We start from the raw sequence: 19,364 nt of genomic DNA, 5'->3' as shown, positions 1-19,364 counted from the left end.
GGATGGTGACTGGAATTGGACTGATGCCAAACTTGTTCCACATTAGTCTAAAAGCTTATCTCCTTGTGGTCAGTAGATGCCAGAGATAAATTAAAGGCCCTAAGCAACTATTCAACTATTCAACATTAACACACTGCAATGCATGAGGGCAACAGATAAAATCCAATTCCATCTCTGCAATTCCAGGAAGATTTTTAGGCAAGCTGGATGCCTGCATTGGTGACTTTGGTCAGGATATTGAAAAGAATATCCTCTACATTTTCAAAAGCAGCTGTTCTTGTGTCTCTCAAAGACCTTGCACTTGTTAGGGTCATATCCCATTGCTACGTATGACACGTGTGTCACGTAACACCTGCCTTGGCAGGCGTTAGACACCACCCAGCAGCAGAGGAATCACTCCATCTTGCTCACCAGATATTGCCATGCTTCTGTTACCGAGTCATCTAACAACAAATCAATACCTAGTTACATGGCAGTTAAAATGCTCACATAGCAGGGTTTTCTAATCATTCCTTAATCCTCTTTTTTTCCCCTGTAGCCTTAGCACCAGATTTTAGACTAAACCCAGTGAAGCGACTGATACCTGCAGCCCGAAGTGGGAAGGTCATCATTCCATGCCAACCAAGAGCAGCACCAAAAGCCACTGTGCTCTGGACCAAAGGGACTGAACTTCTGATCAACAGTAGCAGGTAGCAGCACAGAGTCAGCTTCTACCTAGAAACCATAGCTAAAATCACATTTTTTTCTTGCCAGGAGATTGGACTTGATGACCCAAGGGTGCTGCTACATCCCTGAACATAAGCACTTCGTTATTCCTCTAGTTTCTTCTATAGAAAACACCTACATAATATTTTGCAGTCCTGCCTTTATCACCAATTTCTCTAAAATCAGCAAGTGCTGGAAATTGTCAGGTGTACAGAGTGAACAGACATTTTAACCTTCCTCTTGTATGGTTCTTCTTCCTTTCCAGGGTGACTATTACCACAGATGGCACCTTGATCCTCCAGAATATCAGCAAATCTGATGAGGGAAAGTATACCTGCTTTGCTGAGAATTTCATGGGCAAAGCCAACAGTACCGGAATCCTCTCTGTTCGAGGTAGAGATGTTTGCCTTGATTTGGGGGTCAATCGAGCAAGAAAAAACTAAGAATGCCATGATGTGATATTTCTCCTCTCCTTATACTCCCCAAAGTCAATGCAATATTCAGGGAATCAAACACATTTCAGCCTGTGGAGCAGCAAACCTTCTGCCTGACCCACCAAATCATACCTACCAACAACTGGTCCTTGAGAAAAGCATTTCCATTTTCTAACCACTGCAATACCTCATCTTCTTCCTGTAAAACTACAGCTGTTAGAGAAGGATGACAAGTTGGAAAGTGTTAGTTGGTTTGGATGCTCTGCAGCATTCATATATATCGGGTACATGGACATTTGCAGCTAACAGCCCTCCCTGCTCTTTCTCTGCAGATGCCACCAAAATCACATTGGCACCATCTAGTGCTGATATCAATGTAGGTGAAAACCTTACTCTACAATGTCACGCATCCCACGATCCAACTATGGACCTAACCTTCACCTGGTCACTAGATGATTTCCCCATTGACTTTGACAAGTCTGAGGGGCACTACCGGCGAGCCAGTGTGGTGAGTAGAAAGGGCAATTATGTACCATCAAAAAGGACAGAAAACTAATACCAGCCTCTTTGTTTGCATGTTTGTGGTGGGTTTACCTGGCTAGATGCCAGATGCCCACCAAAGCTGCTCTGTCACTCCCCCTCCTCAGCTGGACAGGGGAGAGAAAATATAACAAAAGGCTCATGGGTCGAGATAAGGACAGGGAGAGATCACTCACCAGTTACCATCACTGGCAAAACAGACTGGACTTGGGGAAATTAGTTTAATTTATTAATGATCAAATCAGAGTAGGGCAATGAAAAATAAAACCAAATCTTAAAAACACCTTTCCTCCACCCCTCCCTTCTTCCTGGACTCAACTTTACACCCAAGTTCTCTACCTCCTCCCCCTGAGCAGCACAGGCTGACAGAGAATGGGGGTTGGGGTCAGTTCATCACACATCTTCTCTGCCACTCCTTCCTCCTCAGAGAGAGGACTCCTCACTCTTCCCCTGCTCCAGCGTGGGGTTCCTCCCACGGGAGACAGTTCTCCACAAACTTCTCCAAAGTGAGTCCTTCCCACGGGCTGCAGTTCTTCACGAACTGCTCCAGCGTGGGCTGCTCTCTCCATGGGTCCACAGGTCCTACCAGGAGCCTGCTCCAGCACGGGCTTCCCACGGGGTCAGTCACAGCCTCCTTTGGGCATCGACCCGCTCTGGCGTGGGGTCCTCCCCGGGCTGCAGGTGGAGATCTGCTCCACTGTGGGCCTCCATGGGCTGCAGGGGGACAGCCTGCCTCACCGTGGTCTTCACCACGGGCTGCAGGGGAATCTCCGCTCCGGTGCCTGGAGCACCTCCTCCCCTCCTTCTGTACTGACCTTGGCGTTTGCAGGGTTGTTTCTCTTACGTGTTCTCACTCCTCTCTCCGGCTGCAGCTGCGCAGGTTTTTTTTTCCCCTTCTTACATACATTATTGCAGAGGCACTACCACCGTCACTGATGGGCTCAGCCTTGGCCAGCAGCAGGTCTGTCTTGGAGCCGAATGGCACTGGTTCTCTTGGACATGGGGGAAGCTTCTAGCAGCTTCTCACAGAAGCCACCCCTGTAGCCTTCCCGCTACCAAAACCTTGCCACGCAAACCCAATACAATGTTGAATGCTGGACTGTGATCAGGCATGTTCTAATGCTCTCCCCACTGTCTTTTCTCTTCCCCACACAGAAGGAAGCTATTGGGGACCTCAGCATCTTCAACACCCAGCTAAAGCACTCGGGGCGGTACACATGTACAGCCCAGACAGTTGTGGACAGTGCTTCAGAGTCAGCCACGCTGACTGTCAGAGGTAATTTCTCTGTTGTAAGGTCCCCTGCTCCTTACAAGCCCAAAGTAACAGCATAATCCTTGCAAGGGATCAGCTTGCTCTTCCCTTGCGACCACCTCACCATCTAATATTTGAACTGGATGGGATAGGCTTATGAGCTTTTCTAGAGGCCAAAATTGGAGGTGAGGCTTCCTAGCTTCCAGAAAAGAAAGGCCTGATTTTAATTTATGACTTGCACAATATCAAGAGCAGTAAGCCTCCAAATCTTTCATCTTAGTAACATGTCCGTCTGTCTCTCATCATCCCAGGACCTCCAGGCCCCCCTGGGGGCGTGGTGGTGAGAGACATCAGTGACACCACCGTCCAGCTGAGCTGGAGCCGTGGCTTTGATAACCACAGCCCTATTGCCAGGTATATCATCGAGGCGCGGACCCTCCTCTCCAGCAAATGGAAGCAAATGCGTACCAGTAAGTGTCTTGATGGCAGTGGCGGTGGCATGGCCCGTGCTGGCTGCAGGGCACCAGCTCACTGACAAGTTCTTGCTCTGTGCTCGTACACTGGCTGCCACTCGCTCTATTTGTTCTCCTCTCATGTTATTGGATTATATAGATCCTGTAAATATTGAAGGCAACGCAGAGACAGCCCAGGTGGTGAACCTCATTCCTTGGATGGATTATGAGTTTCGGGTCTTGGCAAGTAACATTCTTGGAGTTGGAGAGCCAAGTTTACCCTCCAGCAAAATCCGTACCAAAGAAGCAGGTATGTGCAGATACACTCAGAGGTAGAAAGGGGAATCACAGGTACCTGCTCCTACATGCTGGAGGGGGAAGGCTGGATTGCAGCATGCCTTGGTCCCAAACAATTAGTCATCTCCTTGAGTGCTCCTAGAGGTGATGCCATCACAAAATCTTCTGCCTTTTTGCCCATTTACACGTCAAAGACAAAGCAGTACTAGAGCTGGCAGCTAACTTCACCAGCATTAGATACAGTATATTAAACCATTATAAATTCTAGCTTCAAATCCTGTACCTTCTGGGCAGTAAGGCTTAGAAAGGGGAAAGAGACCTATTATATCAGAGAGCACAACTCTGCAAAGACAAGGTAAATTTCCCAGCAAATGGCTGTGAATGTTCATTCTATCTTCTGCTGCTTGAACGTGCAAGCAGAAGGGATGTAATAAGAGCAGGAGAACTGCTCTCAACATACCAAATGCATATTAACTCCTTTCTACTAAAACCTCTCCTCCATATCCCTGCTTTTGAGCTTGATTCTTGTCCCCTCGGAGACATGCTGCCTCCAAATAAGCTCGTCAGGTACTAGCCAGCATTCTAGACCCGATTTTCACAAACATCTGAAACACAGCTGAAAATATAGCGACAAGCACTTTCATACAAGCTGTCAAAGCCTGGCTACTCCCAGACTGCGCGGTGTCTGTGCTCATTTTCATCACTATTGTTTCCTTAACCCAACCTGTGCTGTCTGCTTTTGTTTGGGGACCCGACAGCACCTACTGTGGCACCATCTGGGCTCAGCGGAGGCGGAGGGGCTCCCAACGAGCTGATCATCAACTGGACAGTAAGTCAGCAGCACGGCACCAGCCGTGGATGCTGGGAGAGGGCCAAGGGGAGGAGCACAGGCCATTTCTTTTCGGAAATCAGTGCTGCAATTACAATTTTGATATGTGGTTGAGCCAAACACTGTGCTTAGTCCAAAGTCTTGCTCATTTGAACGGACCAAGGCTCTTCTCTCTTTCCACCCCCCTCACAGCCGACACTGCGGGACTATCAGAACGGAGATGGCTTTGGCTACATCTTGTCATTTCGCAAGAAAGGCACCCAGGGATGGTTGACAGCAAGGGTGCCACATGCAGAATCACTGCACTACGTCTACCGCAATGAGAGCATCAGTCCCTACACCCCCTTCGAAGTGAAGATCAAAGCATACAACAGGAAAGGAGAGGGACCAGAGAGCCTCACTGCCATCGTGTACTCTGCAGAAGAAGGTAAAGAGGGACTGCAGAGACTCCGAATTCAAGATGTTTTGTCCAACCAACCAACGTGTCCTCAATCAGCTCCTTGCAGAGCTGTGTCAGTCTGGGAGCATAATGATAGGAGAGGTTTCTTCTACTCAAAGAACAGCTGACAGTGATTTCAGCATAACATTTATCTTCTACTTCAAATACACAGATAGATATTTCCCTAAGCCCAGCCATGACTGTACACCCCGAGCTTTAGAGCAGACACAGATCCTCACAGCACACAGCTGTGCCCCTGCTTGTCCTACTAAGTCCCTAAATCCCTTCCCCTTGTTTTGCTCCGTACACATAATACCAGCTGTCTGGCTGCACGGTAATGGTGCTGCAGGAGAGCCCTTCGTTTCAGTATGGTGATTATGCTAGGAAAAGGATTTTATTCCCTTTTGTTGTGTTTTTCAGAACCGAAATTGGCTCCTTTCAGAGTTATGGCCAAGGCTGTTCTGTCCTCAGAAATGGATGTGTCCTGGGAGCCCGTTGAGCAGGGAGACATGACTGGAGTGCTTTTGGGCTATGAGGTATGAGCCTGCCATGGGAATGAGAGACACTGAAATTAAGATCGGAGAGCCCACCAAAGAAGATTCCCCCAGACTAAGTGAGGTGAAAGGAAACAGCATTTTGTTTCCAAAGATGGAGGATAATTAATGGACAGCACGAGGCTCTAATGGGGCCAGTACTACTGCTCAGAAGAGAGATGAGTAAGAGAGAAACACCCTTTTTTTTTCTGCTTGCCTTTCCACACAGGCTGTAACCTTATTCCCGGGCACATACTAAGCAAAATACACAGAAAGGAATACCAAAGGGTCTCCAGCACCAGCTGTGGATGGACTGAGTCTAGTATTTGCAGATGCCTCTATTCTTACTAAACCCATCATATCCTTTTCTATTCAGATCCGGTACTGGAAGGATGGTGATAAAGAGGAGGCAGCTGACAGAGTGAGAACAGCGGGGCTGGTCACATCGGCTCATGTAACAGGCCTAAACCCCAACACGAAATACCACGTGTCAGTCAGAGCTTACAATCGGGCTGGAACTGGCCCTCCCAGTCCCTCTACCAATGTCACGACAACAAAACCGCGTGAGTGAGCCCTGACCACCTCTGCTTTGAACATTGTACTCCCTGGGGCTGCTGCTTCCTCCTGAGGACTCCCAACGATCAGCTAACTGATTAGCTTTTTTATCTTGGTGCTCTAATGCCATTTTAAGTAGTCCATAAAACAGTTCCCTGAATTTCCTCAGATCAGCCTTGTGGTCTGTGTATCACTTATCTGAGAAGATCTCTGCTCAGAGTAATGTTTGCTGGGATACTTCCCTTTAAACTAAGAATAGTGGTGCCATCACTGTCGACTAGTTGTAGAGTCTCAGGAAACAGTTGTAACCAGAACAACCTTCTCATCGGTCCATGACTTACTGAATCTCTGTCTTGTTTTGTATCTCTTAGCACCAAAGAGGCCACCTGGCAACATCTCCTGGACTTTTTCTGGGTCTACAGTCAGCATCAAGTGGGACCCAGTGGTGGCAAAGGCAGATGAGTCTGCAGTTACAGGGTACAAGGTACAGGCAGCATGTAGCTGGCCTTCTCTTACAGGTGACCCTAAGAAAATCACAGTGAACGTAAACTCAAACTTGCCTTTTCCAACAGATGCTCTACAGGCAGGATTCCCACTCTGCTCCCACACTATACCTGGCCAGCAAGAGCCGGATTGACATCCCTGTCCCTGAAGACTTCACTCATGCCTTTGTACAGATCAGAGTGACAGGCCCTGGGGGAGATGGAATCCCAGCAGAAGTTCACATCCTCCGAAATAGTGGTACGTATACTCCTGTGACTATACACACTCCATGCACAAACACTCATTTACAGGGTGCTTCACAGAGCACTGGAGAAGGAGCTCAGAGAGAGGAGTTAATCTGCAGCATTACTTGCTTGTCATTCGCTACCACTGTTCTTTGATAAGTAATGACTTAGTCACACCTCCTCCACTACCGGGCTATAGCACAGCATAACAACAATAAATGCTATTATGTTTTAAAATCCCACTCTCCCTTCCAGGAACACGGGGGAATGTCCTACCCCAGTGTTTTAGGCTGAGACTGTGGAATTGGTCTTTGGCTCCCTTGTGCTGTTCACTTAAACGAAGTGAAGCATTCCTCTCCAGCCCCCCATCAGCCAACCTCTCCCCAGATTCTGAGCAACTTTCAGTCTAGTCTGAACCCAGCTCTATTATTTGCAGCTAAAGCCCTCGAGGCCCCCACGCAAGCCCAACTTACATTCACTAAGAGTGAAATCCTGACTCTGCTTGTGGGGCCCCGACCCCAACTCCAGCAGGTTCCCTTGATTCAGGGGGTAAGTACTCGGGGCCCACCTCCAAATTCTTGTTTCAAATACAAGTGTTCCTGGGAGGTTCATCAGTGACAATCACAATATGAGCACACAGAACCCCAGAACTAACATTTTACCAACCCTCCCAACTGTTTCCTCAAGACATCCAGTTGTGTCCATGCAACTAGACAGTTGCTCCTTCCCCGTTCCCTTTCTTTCAGGGACAAGTATGATGGTGGAAGACTCTGTGATGAGGCCAGTGCCACATGCTGTCATTATTACAACTAACTCTCTAGTAATGGTGGCCCTGATCAGCTACCTGGAGCTCTGACGATGGCCAGCGCAGCAGAGGACTCCCAGACACGCGTCCTCCCAAGCCAGTGGGGAACTACTTAATACTTGGCTGCTGCAACTTCAAGTTTGTACCACAGCAGCACTACAGAGAAAGGATTTGACAACATTGTTTTAAGGGAGGAAGAAAGAAACAGCTTCTTTTTTTTGTTGTTTTGGAAGAATATAAGCTTTCATACAAGACATGGGTCTTTAACCAATTAAAAATTTTTTAAAGAAACGAGTAAAACAAAGAAGAATTCTACATGTTCTGACAGCCAACTGCCCCACACACTGTATCCAGTAGGTTTTCTGCCTTATGAAGCCATGTACTAAAATAACCAGACTGCTAAATTTGACTTTTTAAAATATGTACAGTGAATTTTGGGGGGGTAAGGGGAGGACGGGGACTGAGGATTTCACAGTGATCAGCATGTTCCATACCAATCCCAGTCACAGCCATCTCTAATGAATTGTGGGACAGGATTTCCACGCCCCCTGCCCCCCTCCAATACGAGCCAAATTCTGCAGCAACCAGCCCAAGGAGATAAAGCCACAAGAGAGATTGATCTCTGCCCCATCCTGAAGATGGGTGATAACAGAGTTTAGATTGTGAAAAGCTTTTTTACAACACTGGTGTTAACTTGCAACCCCAGCCTATTGTTTGTATCAACTGTTATGCTGTGAGGTGCAATGTTCAATGTTATCCATATCCCACGTGCTTTTGGGGTGTTTTTGTTGTACTGTTTGCTCTTTCCTTTTGTATGGGGAGGAGAAGGGGTAAGCGAAAGGAGATACTTTTCTAGTATCCACTAACTTGGAGAGGCAGTTCTGCCTAATAACGGAGATGTCAACGTATCCAATTTCAAAAGAGAGAGGGTCTTAAAGGGGGAAGAAAAAGGAATATTACATAATTTAACCAAGAACTGGAGGCTCAAAGAAGCCATCACCGGGGCAACAAGGAAAATCTGGACTCAGATTCATCACCCTACACAAATGGTTCTGTCCAGCCAACATACCAGTCTCAACTCAGGACTGCAAGATTGAGATCCAACCAATAAGTCAGTCTGGTTTTCAGGACCAAGGCTCATACAGCTAATGTAAATGGGAGGGCTGATACCCCAAAGAAGTACAGGGATGTTGAGGTGTACCATTAACTAAAATGGTTGGGAATAGATGTTGCATATTAAAATCTGTCTCCCAGTAAAGCAATTGACCAAAGTTAACGAGAAGCTGATTTACATTGCTTGCTGGTTAGATCCCAAGCGCGCTTTTAGGGACCTTTACCTGCCTGTACCTTCCTCCTTCCCAGCAGACAATACTGCTGACCTGAGCAATCTTAGTTCCAGAATTACCTGACAAAGGGCTACACTTGCAGGACTGTGCGATGGCAAGGGACTGACATCCAGTTTCTACACTAGATGCCAATTCCTTGCCCTTGCTAATCGTTTTAAAACTACCGTGTCCTAGGCCTTAGTGAGCATTTGAGAGATTACATGCATAAATCCCTGGCCTCCTGAAGTTATGCCTATTGTATATATCCATAGCATCCCATCGCAAACTTTTTAGCATCTGGCCTACTCTGGAAGCAAGAAGGTAAAGGCACCAGTAGATTCACACCGTGCGATGCAAACAGCAAGGCTCCAGGCTGAGGAAGAAGGGCTCCTATATGTTTAGCAAACAAGAGAAATGTTTTTAAGAATCAGGCAAAGAAAAATAAACTTAATGAAAGAGTCTAAACATTTAGAGCACAGCTGCAGCAAAAAGAAAGGGTACCTCACTGTTTCCATTACAAATAACACCTGGGATAAAGTGGAAAAAAGAAGACAACAGCTCCCACTGACAGATAGCAGACTGAGGCAGGCAGCAAAGGCAGAGAACCATCACCCCCGGAGCCTGTCCTGAGCTTCCTCCAGGTCCCTCTGCAGCCCTCCATGAATTACCCCCTTGGTCCCTCCAGCAGGCTGAAACACTTCCTTCAGAAGGACAACAGCTAAATATAAATTATATTTTTGTATGATTTATGTTCTTGAAGATTTTAAAATATTTTTATTGATGTTTGGAAGCTTTATTTGGCAAAATATTTTATGTTGTTAATTCAGCATTTTTGTTATCACCTCCATCTTGCTGGGCCTTCAACCTTTCTCCCACAAAAGATGGGGTGAAAGGAAAATTAGGAATTCAGTGTTAGCTCAAAAGCAAAGGAAATTAGGCCTTGGGCAACAGCTACCTGATCGATATGCAGAACTAGCAGTAGCCATAATGACAATATTTAGGAGGCATAAACTAACTGGACCTATGGAGCTTCAGAGCACTGCTGGATGATGCCCAATGCAGCCCTGCAGAAGCATAGGCCCGATTCAGGAGAGGAGCAAACAAAAGCAACAAGGTTAAATGACGTGCCCAAAGAGCGTTCACCGAATGGAGATGCAGATGCTGAAGGCACCCCACATCCGATCCTGTCGAGTAGCCAAAACTCTGCAGGGTGGGACCAGAACAGAAATCCCTCATACTGAAGAAGTCTGCTGTACTCCTCGGGAGGAATCGCTGAGCAGGAGGGAGCTGCTTCGGTGCACAGCCTACCCGCAGTCATGAGGTTTGTACGGGTTTCAGGCACAGACTCTGCATGAGGCCAGCTGTTTTCACCCCACCATGCATCACCAGTCCCACCCAGGGCAGCCAAAATGTCTCCTCTCCCAATGGGCTGCTATGCCTGCATGCCCATGGACACGGCTAATTCCCTTCAAGAGGTGCACACTAGACACCTCCAGGGCTGAAGAACATGCTTTGATGGACCACATGTTGGATGAACTCTCACAAGCGAGCAAAGCAAAGCAAGGTACTCCTGTGAAATTCAAGGGCTGAGGTTCAGCATCAGTCTAGGTCTGACCACAAAGGCTATGCAATGTCTCTTGCAGAAACTTGGTCTCAACAGATGCTTCCAAATGTGTCTGGCAGCACTGGTGGCTCTGTCTGTTTTATTGAACTTTACAGTGTTGGAAAGCAAGATGCTTTATAGCATGGTGAAAACAGTATCTAAATGCTGCAATGACACTGGTTTTTAAATAGCAGCCACCTGCAACATTTCCCTGGGAAGGTTAATACATTTTCCATACATTTCTTTGTTAAACTAGATCACAGACACATTTTATGTAAGAAGTGAAAAACTACATGAGTTGGATTTCAAATGTTCCAGTTTGCACTGCTCTGCATTGCAAATGGGCTGAATATATTCTCATTTGTAAAACTGATGGGATAGTATTTTCGAAAGCCTTCAAATGACAAGTAGATCCCCTTGAAAGTTAGATGTCTTCAATCTGAATTCAAGCTACGCCTCTTTTTTAAGAGGGTAAATCATCAGTACATACAGTTTCATCAGTATGCATTTTAAACCAAAACACTGCTGAGCTTTTGCAACATTTTAAGGATTACACATAGCAGCAGAGAGGTATGACCTAGTGATAACCACAACGGCCTTCCAACCACTTGCTCTAATCCCAGCTCTGACACTGACTCCATCTATGGCTCCAAGCAATTATTTCACCACGTGCTGCCTCAGTTTCCCTTCCTGAAAAGTGAGGCACAAGCATATCATTGTGTATGTGCAAGTTCTTTGCAGTTTGAAAGTATCTGCGTATTCACACTGCTGTCAAAGGCGTGACTGCAGCTCACGTTGGGTATCAGAGCTGACTCAAACTACCCAGCTCGGCCACCAAGAGCTGTGTACCCGCAGCAGAACACGCTTCAGCAAGGCTGATTAGTCACTGTCTGAGTCCTTGGTGGCAAACCTGTCCTTGCACCTGTGCTGTCTCTGCTACCTAGTCCTTACCTAACTCGGCCAGCCACAGCTCAGCTGACATCAATGTTTCCTGAGCATTAGCGTAAAGAAACTCTGAAAAACGCACATAGTAAACAGGCAGTCTCTCCCCCACGTTTTTTTTTTAAATTTTGCGGGAATTTGTTGATACTCCAAAGCTGCAGGGCGGAAAGATAACGGCATGTTATGAAACGCTACAGGTAAGCACAGGGAAACACCTCAGGTGAAGGACAGGGCATGTTGGGGAGGGAAGGGGACAGAAAAGACTTTCCACTTGCAACACTGGTAGATGAGAAAGGTCAAGTTCAGGCCCAGACAGCTGCAGGCTAAACCCTGCTCCAGACAAGACAGCTCAGTTTTTGTATGTACGCGCAAGCCAGGTTAAGACAAAGACTGCCTTGTCTTAGGCAGTCTGTTCTGCCATTTGATTTATCAGGGGGTTAGGTGATCCACAGAAAAGGATTTGCACGTGCAAATGCAGCATTTGTACCTAGTTAAACTTTATCCAGGCTATAAAAAAAACTACATATAAAGCCTAGCCAGAGCCACCAACAGGAGAAAAAGATGTGGAAGAAGCCTACTGTAAAGCCAGTTAGAGCTTCCTAAAATGCAGCACGGGTTAAAAGGAAAGGTGTTCAGAGCTGGGAGAGAAAACTTAGATTTCAACATCTTAACAGAATTTACTGGCTTTACACTATTGCATTAAGTTGCAAATCAATTTCCTGTCTCATTAAGAATCCCCTAAATTTAATTGCTCTGAGCATTTGCTTTAGAGATTAACTTACAGGGATGAGTTAAGTGCCGTGGGTTTTGTTCTCAGCGCTGTAATGGCTTGCTAAGGAAAGTCATCTAATTTCACAGGGTCCATCTTACTTGTCAGTAGTAAAACTCAACCTGACAAGGGTGCTGTAAGGAGTATGCAACAAGGGTGAAATGTTTTGAGACTCCCAAATAAGAGGAGCTTTACAGTTCTGATTTATTCATACTTAACATAAAATAATCTTCTACCTGATACTACTGAACTTGCAGACTGAAGACTGAACTTCTGGTATTAGGTTGTCTGGGCTAAATTCAGCACTCAGCTATACGAGTTTGCATCAGTAACAGCTCATGTTTGCAGCAGGGCAGATTAAGTGTTGTGCCCTGAATGGAAGACACTAGTATCTTTGCCCAATGAGTCAGCTGGATAACACAGACATCACATTTAGCTAATGCCTGGGGGGGTCTAAATCCCATCTGCTCTAAACCTGCAAAGCTATCCCCCATCCACAGAAATCCTCTGCTGTGAAAATTTTAATCCAGATTCACTACACACAAACAGGGCAGTTTTCTTCTCAGTAACTTTGCTGTATGCTATTTTTTTAAGAAAACCAAATGGGAAACATTGTAAGCATACTGTACTTACTGTAATTATGGTTATTTATTGGCTACAGTAGCACGCAGTTCATAAATAAAGATCTTCAGAGACTTTAGACAACTACTGGAGTCTGGAGTACTTCTGTCCAGCTTTAAATGCAATTAGTACCTTGCTTGCTCAGGAGTCCCCCCAGCCCAGGACTGTATTTTTCCTGACTGCCAACTGTGCATACTAATACAAACAAGAAGTCCCATGAGACTCCATCTGCATGGAGCTGGACCCTTCAACAAAAGTTAAGTCAATTAAGATATAGTAAACAGAAATTCTATCCCATGACAGTGATAACCAACCAAAAGAGGAGAGACTGTTCATGGAGCAAGGAATTGCAGGTGTTGAGGGTCTGGTTAGAGATGTTAATATGTGCTCTCTCTGGCTGGTATTCCAATGGCTAGGAAGTAATGCTAGAAAACTCAAAGTCAAAAATTTCATGCACCTTATTAGCAGAAAGGGTAACTGATTGTTGGAAAAGCTTGCCAAAAAGCTTCATCATCAATCACAGCCTTTAAACTAAGATTGGAAGTCTTCCAGGAAAGATATCCACTAGATTAGCCACAAGCTAGCAGGCTTGCAAAGGTTCACTTACATTATAGAAAATAATTTCCTTCATTGCAGGAAGCACTGCATGAAATCACCTCATTTATGTTATGTCAGATTAATTCATCACAGTCATTCCTTCTGGCCTTAAAAAAAATCTACTGGCTTCCTTCTACCTTTGGGAAGGATGTCAAGAGATCAGCTAAAGCAACAGTACGCGGTGCAGGCCTGAGGGTCTCCACTGGAGTTAAGCTGAAGCCAGACACAGTCATGAGAAAGAAAAGAAATTGGGCTCCGCAGTACCGGGTCATGGGAAGTCTCACCCAAACTCTTTCCCTCAGCCCATCCTGGATGCATTTACTTTCATATACCCCCTAAAAGAAATACCATGCTTGACCATGGGACGCCCAGGGGGGACTCGGACACTGGCTGCAGCAAGATGTGCTCCCAAGACCCACTCTGAGCCCCTAAGGACAGAGGGATGGACAGAGGGATAGACAGAGAGATGGATGGAGGGAAGCAGCCGCTCCTCCTCTTCCCAGAAGCTACAGCCACCCACAGCTTGAGGTGACAAATGCAGTTTGTTGCCATATAACCCTGCCCAGCCCCTGGCCTCTGGGTGCCGATGGCAAAGCTGACCCAACAAAGGGCCCGAAGAGGCTGGGCTCAGCTGTGCTCAGACCCCAGGCAGGCTCCTGCCCCTCTGCCCCACGCTCTGCAGAGCTGCAGGCGAGGATGCTCATCACCAGGGCCATAATTAGCTCAGGGATTTATGCTGCAAAGGGGCTTTGTAAAGGTGAGGGCAGCATCATTAAAGAAACCAGCAGGGAGCGGCCAAGACTGAGATGAATCCCTCCCCGGTTCCTCCCCGGCAAGGGCACTCCTGCTTTCTCAAGAGCCATCATTAAATGCCACTGCACATGATATAAATCAAGGAGACAAATGTATTGTCACTGACAAACAGGTGGGTCCTACTGGAAACGCAAGCACAGCCCTGCGGAGAGAGCACGCTGGCAAGCCGTGCTGTGCGGACACTGGATGAAGGATGCTGTGAGGCATCACTTATGCCCATCAGTCCCAGCAAGCCAGGACCAGCTGACCACTCTAACCTCACAAGAGCTCAGCTGCATTTAAGAACAAAAAAAACAGTTTATCTAGGAGTGTGTGTTTCCAGCAAAAGCTCCTACACAGGTTTCAGGCATTAAGGCTATAGCCACTATGAGGACAGCCCTTGCTGCAGTATTTTGGCAGGCCTGGTCCCAAGAGCGGTATTTTTCTACACAGAAATATCAAGGGGAAATAGATAACTTTCTGTAAAACCTAAGGCATTTCCACCTAAGGTTCAAATTTGTATGAGTTGTTTGGGGTTTTTCCTGCAGGGGTAGGGTGGCTGAATTGGTTTACTGCTCCTCTGTTTAAAGTCACAGAAAAAGACAGTTCAAGCAAATCCCTTAAAACTGGTAGCAAAACACTTCAAGAATTCAAAGGAATCCACCCCAGAGCTAACGGTTTGTGTCCCACCTGAGAAAACATCCTCCTCACTACTTCCCCACAGGCATTTTAAAGAATTTCTTGTTTCTAGGTCTTACATTGTTGGGTCTCATGTTTGCTGCCTACACAGCACCGCACACTGCTTGCTGACCCCCCAGCCTGGACACTTGTGAAGAGGTTTTGTTAACTGCTTTCTATACAAATGTCACTTTACTTGCAAATACCAAAAGGGCGAGCAAAGGATTTACACCGATCCAGCCCTCCTCTCACAGAACAGACATAAAGCGACAAATAAAAGTAGACCTTTCTTGGAAATTAAAAAGCATCAGGAAGAAACAGGCAGTTTCCACAAAGAGCACAGAAGTTTAGACAAACAAGCCTGGGATTAGTGACAGGGTTAATGAAAGACCCCTCTGCCTCAGGAAGATAAACAAGAGCAGCTTTTTTAAATGTAAGGGACACAGAAAAAGCAAGGGACAGACAGATGTTGGTTGGAATGAACTCAGAAGCCTGGGGCAGACGGGCAGAGAGAAGTCAGACTAGGCTTGCAGCATCAGCAGAGCCTGCTTCGTTCCTGGGAAACTGATAAAGAGTGCTCCAAGAAAGAGGAACTGCTTGAAAATGATCTTTCTTCTCTCCTTTTGGGACCAAATCAAGGTACAAGTAAATTACCTCTGCGAGTAAATCTTTAAAGCCAACAGATGTAAAAGATGGTTCTTACCACTCTGAAGATGCTTCATACTCATCATTTTCATAAAATTCCTACTCAAAAAATAAGCAGTTGATCTTTTTACCTCAGTGGAGAACAGGGTGCAAAACAAATCAATGCTTATATTGTCAGGGACACGGAGGGACAGGATCTTAAAAGCTTTGTGCAAATCTATGCTACAGTTAGTTTGTTTAACAATATCCTCCTATTATTTGCTTCTGTCTCATGATTTTGGGGGTTTACTACATACCATGAAAGCCAGATTTTCAAAAGAACTCAGCATATAATGCTTGAAAACTCCTAAAACCTTATTTTACTGCCTAAAAAGAAATTGTCCCTTACTGGCACTCAACAGATAATATTGATTTATTGACCCCCACCAAAGCCAAAGCCAAAACTTTTGCTAAAGAAGAAGAAACTTCAAAACAGTCAAAGGAAAGGGCAGATTTATTTTACATGCTGCTAAGTAATTCTGGTCTAAAGGTTCTGATTAAATTAAATCATGGCATCAAATTAAATATCCTCAGAACTAAGCACAAAAAAACCCTTATTATGGTCTACATCTGACTCAGCATACACTAATTTAGAGTTAACTAAAACACACCTGCTTAGGATTAGCGCTACAATAGTGAATTTGCTTTTCTATCCTCAGCCCAAGATGATGCATGAACTAAACCCACAGTACTCGGCATGCTTTAGCAAAATATGCTGCTTTGTACATGAATTCCATAGGTCTATGCTGGTATCACCAGAGACAGGCAACAAATGAACGTATTTATGCAGTATTCTGTGGCAGAAATGACTGCCAAAAAGCTGCAGTTTCCTGGAAAAAGTGCAGGGAAGAACACAGGCAAAACACCAATAGCTACTCAATGTATCTGTGCTGGGAGAAAGCCTGCGAAAGGAAAGGGGAGGGTGAGGTGAAATCTGAATTTCCCTAGTTTTCAAAAGGGTCATTCCAAAAGGACTTCCAAAATGTTCATTGGCAAAGTAGTTCCTAGGACAGTGTGGAAGAGATCCAACGCTGTCCTTGGGAAAGGAGGTGCATTACCCAGCCAGTAGTTTTGCATTCATGTGCATTTCTTAGCCATAAGCAAAGTATTTCACTCTTTACCTCCTAAAAACCTCTATGGGAGGTATGCAAATGTCCGTCCTGTAATCAGCCTCCAAAGCAGCCTGAGCACAACGGATGGGGACTGCGTTGCTGGTGCATTCACCAGTCCAGGTACTGCTTCCACAGAACCAGATTCACTGCTATTTTGTAAAATGCTCTGAAATACCTGACTAGGAAAGACGTTTTACGAAACCAAAGGTCATTAAAGAAAATCACCACATTTCCAGTTATCTTCTTTATCCTGCATGAGGCTTAGGGAACGCCTGCAGTAAGCGAGATACTGCGTAAAGGAGCCAAAGGGAGAGGAAAAGCAGCACGTGGGAAGCAGCAGCAAGTGGGAAAGGGGGGAACAAGAACACAACAGCCCGAGAGCTGCACTGCTCCAATATATCCCAGCAGATCGCTGAACTGCTGCAGGCAACTGCAGGAACAAGTAAAAGAATTAACACAGATCAACATGCAGGGGATGGAAGAGTCTGACAGCCCCATCTCGGTGCAGAAGAAGCATATGGGGTTTGTTTTCCTCTTTGCTGCCATTCAAGTTCCAGCAGTTAAGGCAATCTAGTCATTCAATTTAGATAAGCTTCAGTAGCTATCAGCAATTTAAACAGCTGCCTATGCCTCTCCATTCTGTTATTACCTCCTCCTTTCCAAGTGCTAATGCCATTAGCAAATTGACTTCCTCCCTCACACAATCTGTCTGGCTTTAGTATGTACAATACTAATTGCTTCCTAATACTTAGGATCATCAGCAGGCAGCAGAAGTCTGTACCACAAGAAAACCCTCCAGATGGGAACTGGTAGCACACAGGGTTTGCATGCAGTCCTTGCCATCCTCTCCTCCAAGTGAGGCAGACAAACTGGCCAAGTGTGGGAAAAAGAAGTTTAGGCACCATATTACCAATTCAGAGCAGAAAGAGACACTTTTTTCTGCAATACAGCCAGTTACGTTGGGAAGAACAGGGACAGTGACTAAGAAGACATGCATATTACAGGAAGAGACAGAAAGAAATGTAGGGATGGGGAGAGTATGCTGTTTTGAAGGGTTCTTGCTTCAGCTGCTTTCACTGACCTCCCTGTACCTCTGACCTCCCCTATTCCCTTTTTGTGACCTTTCCTTCCTTCAGTTCAGTGCTCTCCCCTCCTTCCCCTCCATCACCCAGCAGACCTGCTAGTGTAAACATCAGCCAACATACTCCAGATTGCTGCAAAACTCAAAAAGCATACAAGGCAAATACTATTTCAAACAGCAGCTATGCCACTAAGAGGCCCAGTCCCATCCTTGCTGATAGCTGGAGCCACACTGTCCATCACAGCCCTCCATCTTAAAATAAGCATTAAAAAAAAATATTAATCTTTCCTGCTTTGGGCATCTGGCTCCCCTCAGAAAAAAAAAAGGGAGGACACAATAAAAAGATGAAGGACCCTTTTGGCTCCCACTCTGACCTCCTCAGCTGAGCAGTGAGAAAATGGATTGTCCCGGACCTTTCATGTAATCTTTCTGCATTTCTAAAACACAGCTGCCCACAGGATGAGAGCCCCTACATTTACATCACAAAGAGCAGAGAGGCTCTTCCAGATGGGACAGCTTCTCTTTGTTGATTTTAACCATTAGCTCCCAAACCAAGCATATGTCTGTTCCCACTATTCAGAGAGTTCTTCAGCACAGAGGGGATCCCATAGCCTACCCCAAACATGACCGGAGGAGGTCTTGTCCCACACAGCAAAATGGACAGGAGAGCAGGCAGCAGCACACAGCTTCCTCTCTCCCGTGATGGGTCTCCCTCATTTACAAAGTTCAGTTGCCCATTTCTTCAAGTTCAGTAGGCAAAAAGAGCTCTGTAAATCAGGTGTGCAGAAAGTGCCTTTCATTTCAGTTTTCATTAGCTATTTGTATTTTTGCTTATATGTATTAAAAAGAGTGGCTGCTCTTTGCACATGCTGGGATGTACGCTACAGGCACCTGCCACAAAGACACCCATGGACAGGAGAGACCTAGACCAGCTGAATGCAGGCAGGCAGGCAGCAGGATCCTGAGAAGGCTGAAACATGGGTGCACACTGCATGGTGCTGATGCTGCTGCTTTTTACAGGCTGTGGAAAGAGAAGAATTTCCTGGGGGTGAGAAGAGTTTCGCAGGACAGAAATCTAGGGCTTATTGTATGCAAAGTTTGCTCACCGTGTTGTTAAATCTGGTCAAAAGGCTGAGTCAACGTGCTTCACCCTGCTTAGAAGCAGCTCACTGTGGTTTTAGTGAAGTTGATTACAATAGGTTTTAAGATAAAAGAAGCCAGATAACCTAATGCAGGTATCAACAGGACAGATTAACAGTAAACCAATGCAAAACATGCAGTTCACTGCAACTTCTTTTCATACTGATTTTATAAGCACACTTGAGATACAAAGATATGATTTCATCTCCCACCTCTGCAGCAGAATGAGGAAACGATTTAAGAGCCCTACCTACATGGATCCCTTTCCCCAATTTGGGGAGATACTGCTGAGCCTCTGAGCAGTTAATTCTGTAGTAGAGCTACCAGCTTCAGGGATAGGGGACCTCTTTGGCAAGGCAAAGGAATTCTGCAGTAAGAAAACATGAAATTAGTAAGTATGAATGGACTATTTTGCAATCCGCTCCCCTTCTAACCAGGTTAATGGAAAAGA

At 45.8% G+C, this 19,364-nt stretch overlaps 1 protein-coding gene across 3 annotated transcripts in view; it reads left to right on the top strand.

The window, feature by feature from the left end:
* Nucleotides 1-9,385, top strand: part of CNTN2 (contactin 2) — a 31,439-nt gene extending 22,054 nt beyond the window's left edge. The window contains exons 11-23 of one of the 3 annotated variants that reach the window (XM_030000557.1): nt 539-689; nt 971-1,098; nt 1,472-1,647; nt 2,835-2,955; nt 3,243-3,401; nt 3,544-3,693; nt 4,439-4,509; nt 4,702-4,936; nt 5,369-5,484; nt 5,858-6,044; nt 6,408-6,520; nt 6,609-6,777; nt 7,511-9,385. In XM_030000557.1, coding sequence (XP_029856417.1) covers nt 539-689; nt 971-1,098; nt 1,472-1,647; nt 2,835-2,955; nt 3,243-3,401; nt 3,544-3,693; nt 4,439-4,509; nt 4,702-4,936; nt 5,369-5,484; nt 5,858-6,044; nt 6,408-6,520; nt 6,609-6,777; nt 7,511-7,620 — 1,886 coding nt within the window. In that variant the 3' untranslated portion in view covers nt 7,621-9,385. Of the gene's footprint in view, nt 1-538; nt 690-970; nt 1,099-1,471; nt 1,648-2,834; nt 2,956-3,242; nt 3,402-3,543; nt 3,694-4,438; nt 4,510-4,701; nt 4,937-5,368; nt 5,485-5,857; nt 6,045-6,407; nt 6,521-6,608; nt 6,778-7,200; nt 7,487-7,510 lie in introns of those variants that run through there. The other 2 variants (XM_030000556.2, XM_030000554.2) reach the window with 2 other exon arrangements.
* Nucleotides 9,386-19,364: the final 9,979 nt, after the last annotated feature.

Source organism: Aquila chrysaetos, chromosome 24 (genome assembly GCF_900496995.4).
Source record: "Aquila chrysaetos chrysaetos chromosome 24, bAquChr1.4, whole genome shotgun sequence".
Classification (NCBI taxonomy): Eukaryota; Metazoa; Chordata; class Aves; order Accipitriformes; family Accipitridae; genus Aquila; species Aquila chrysaetos.
The sequence above is the reverse complement of the archived record's forward strand: the minus strand, read 5'-3'. Positions and strand labels throughout refer to the sequence as shown.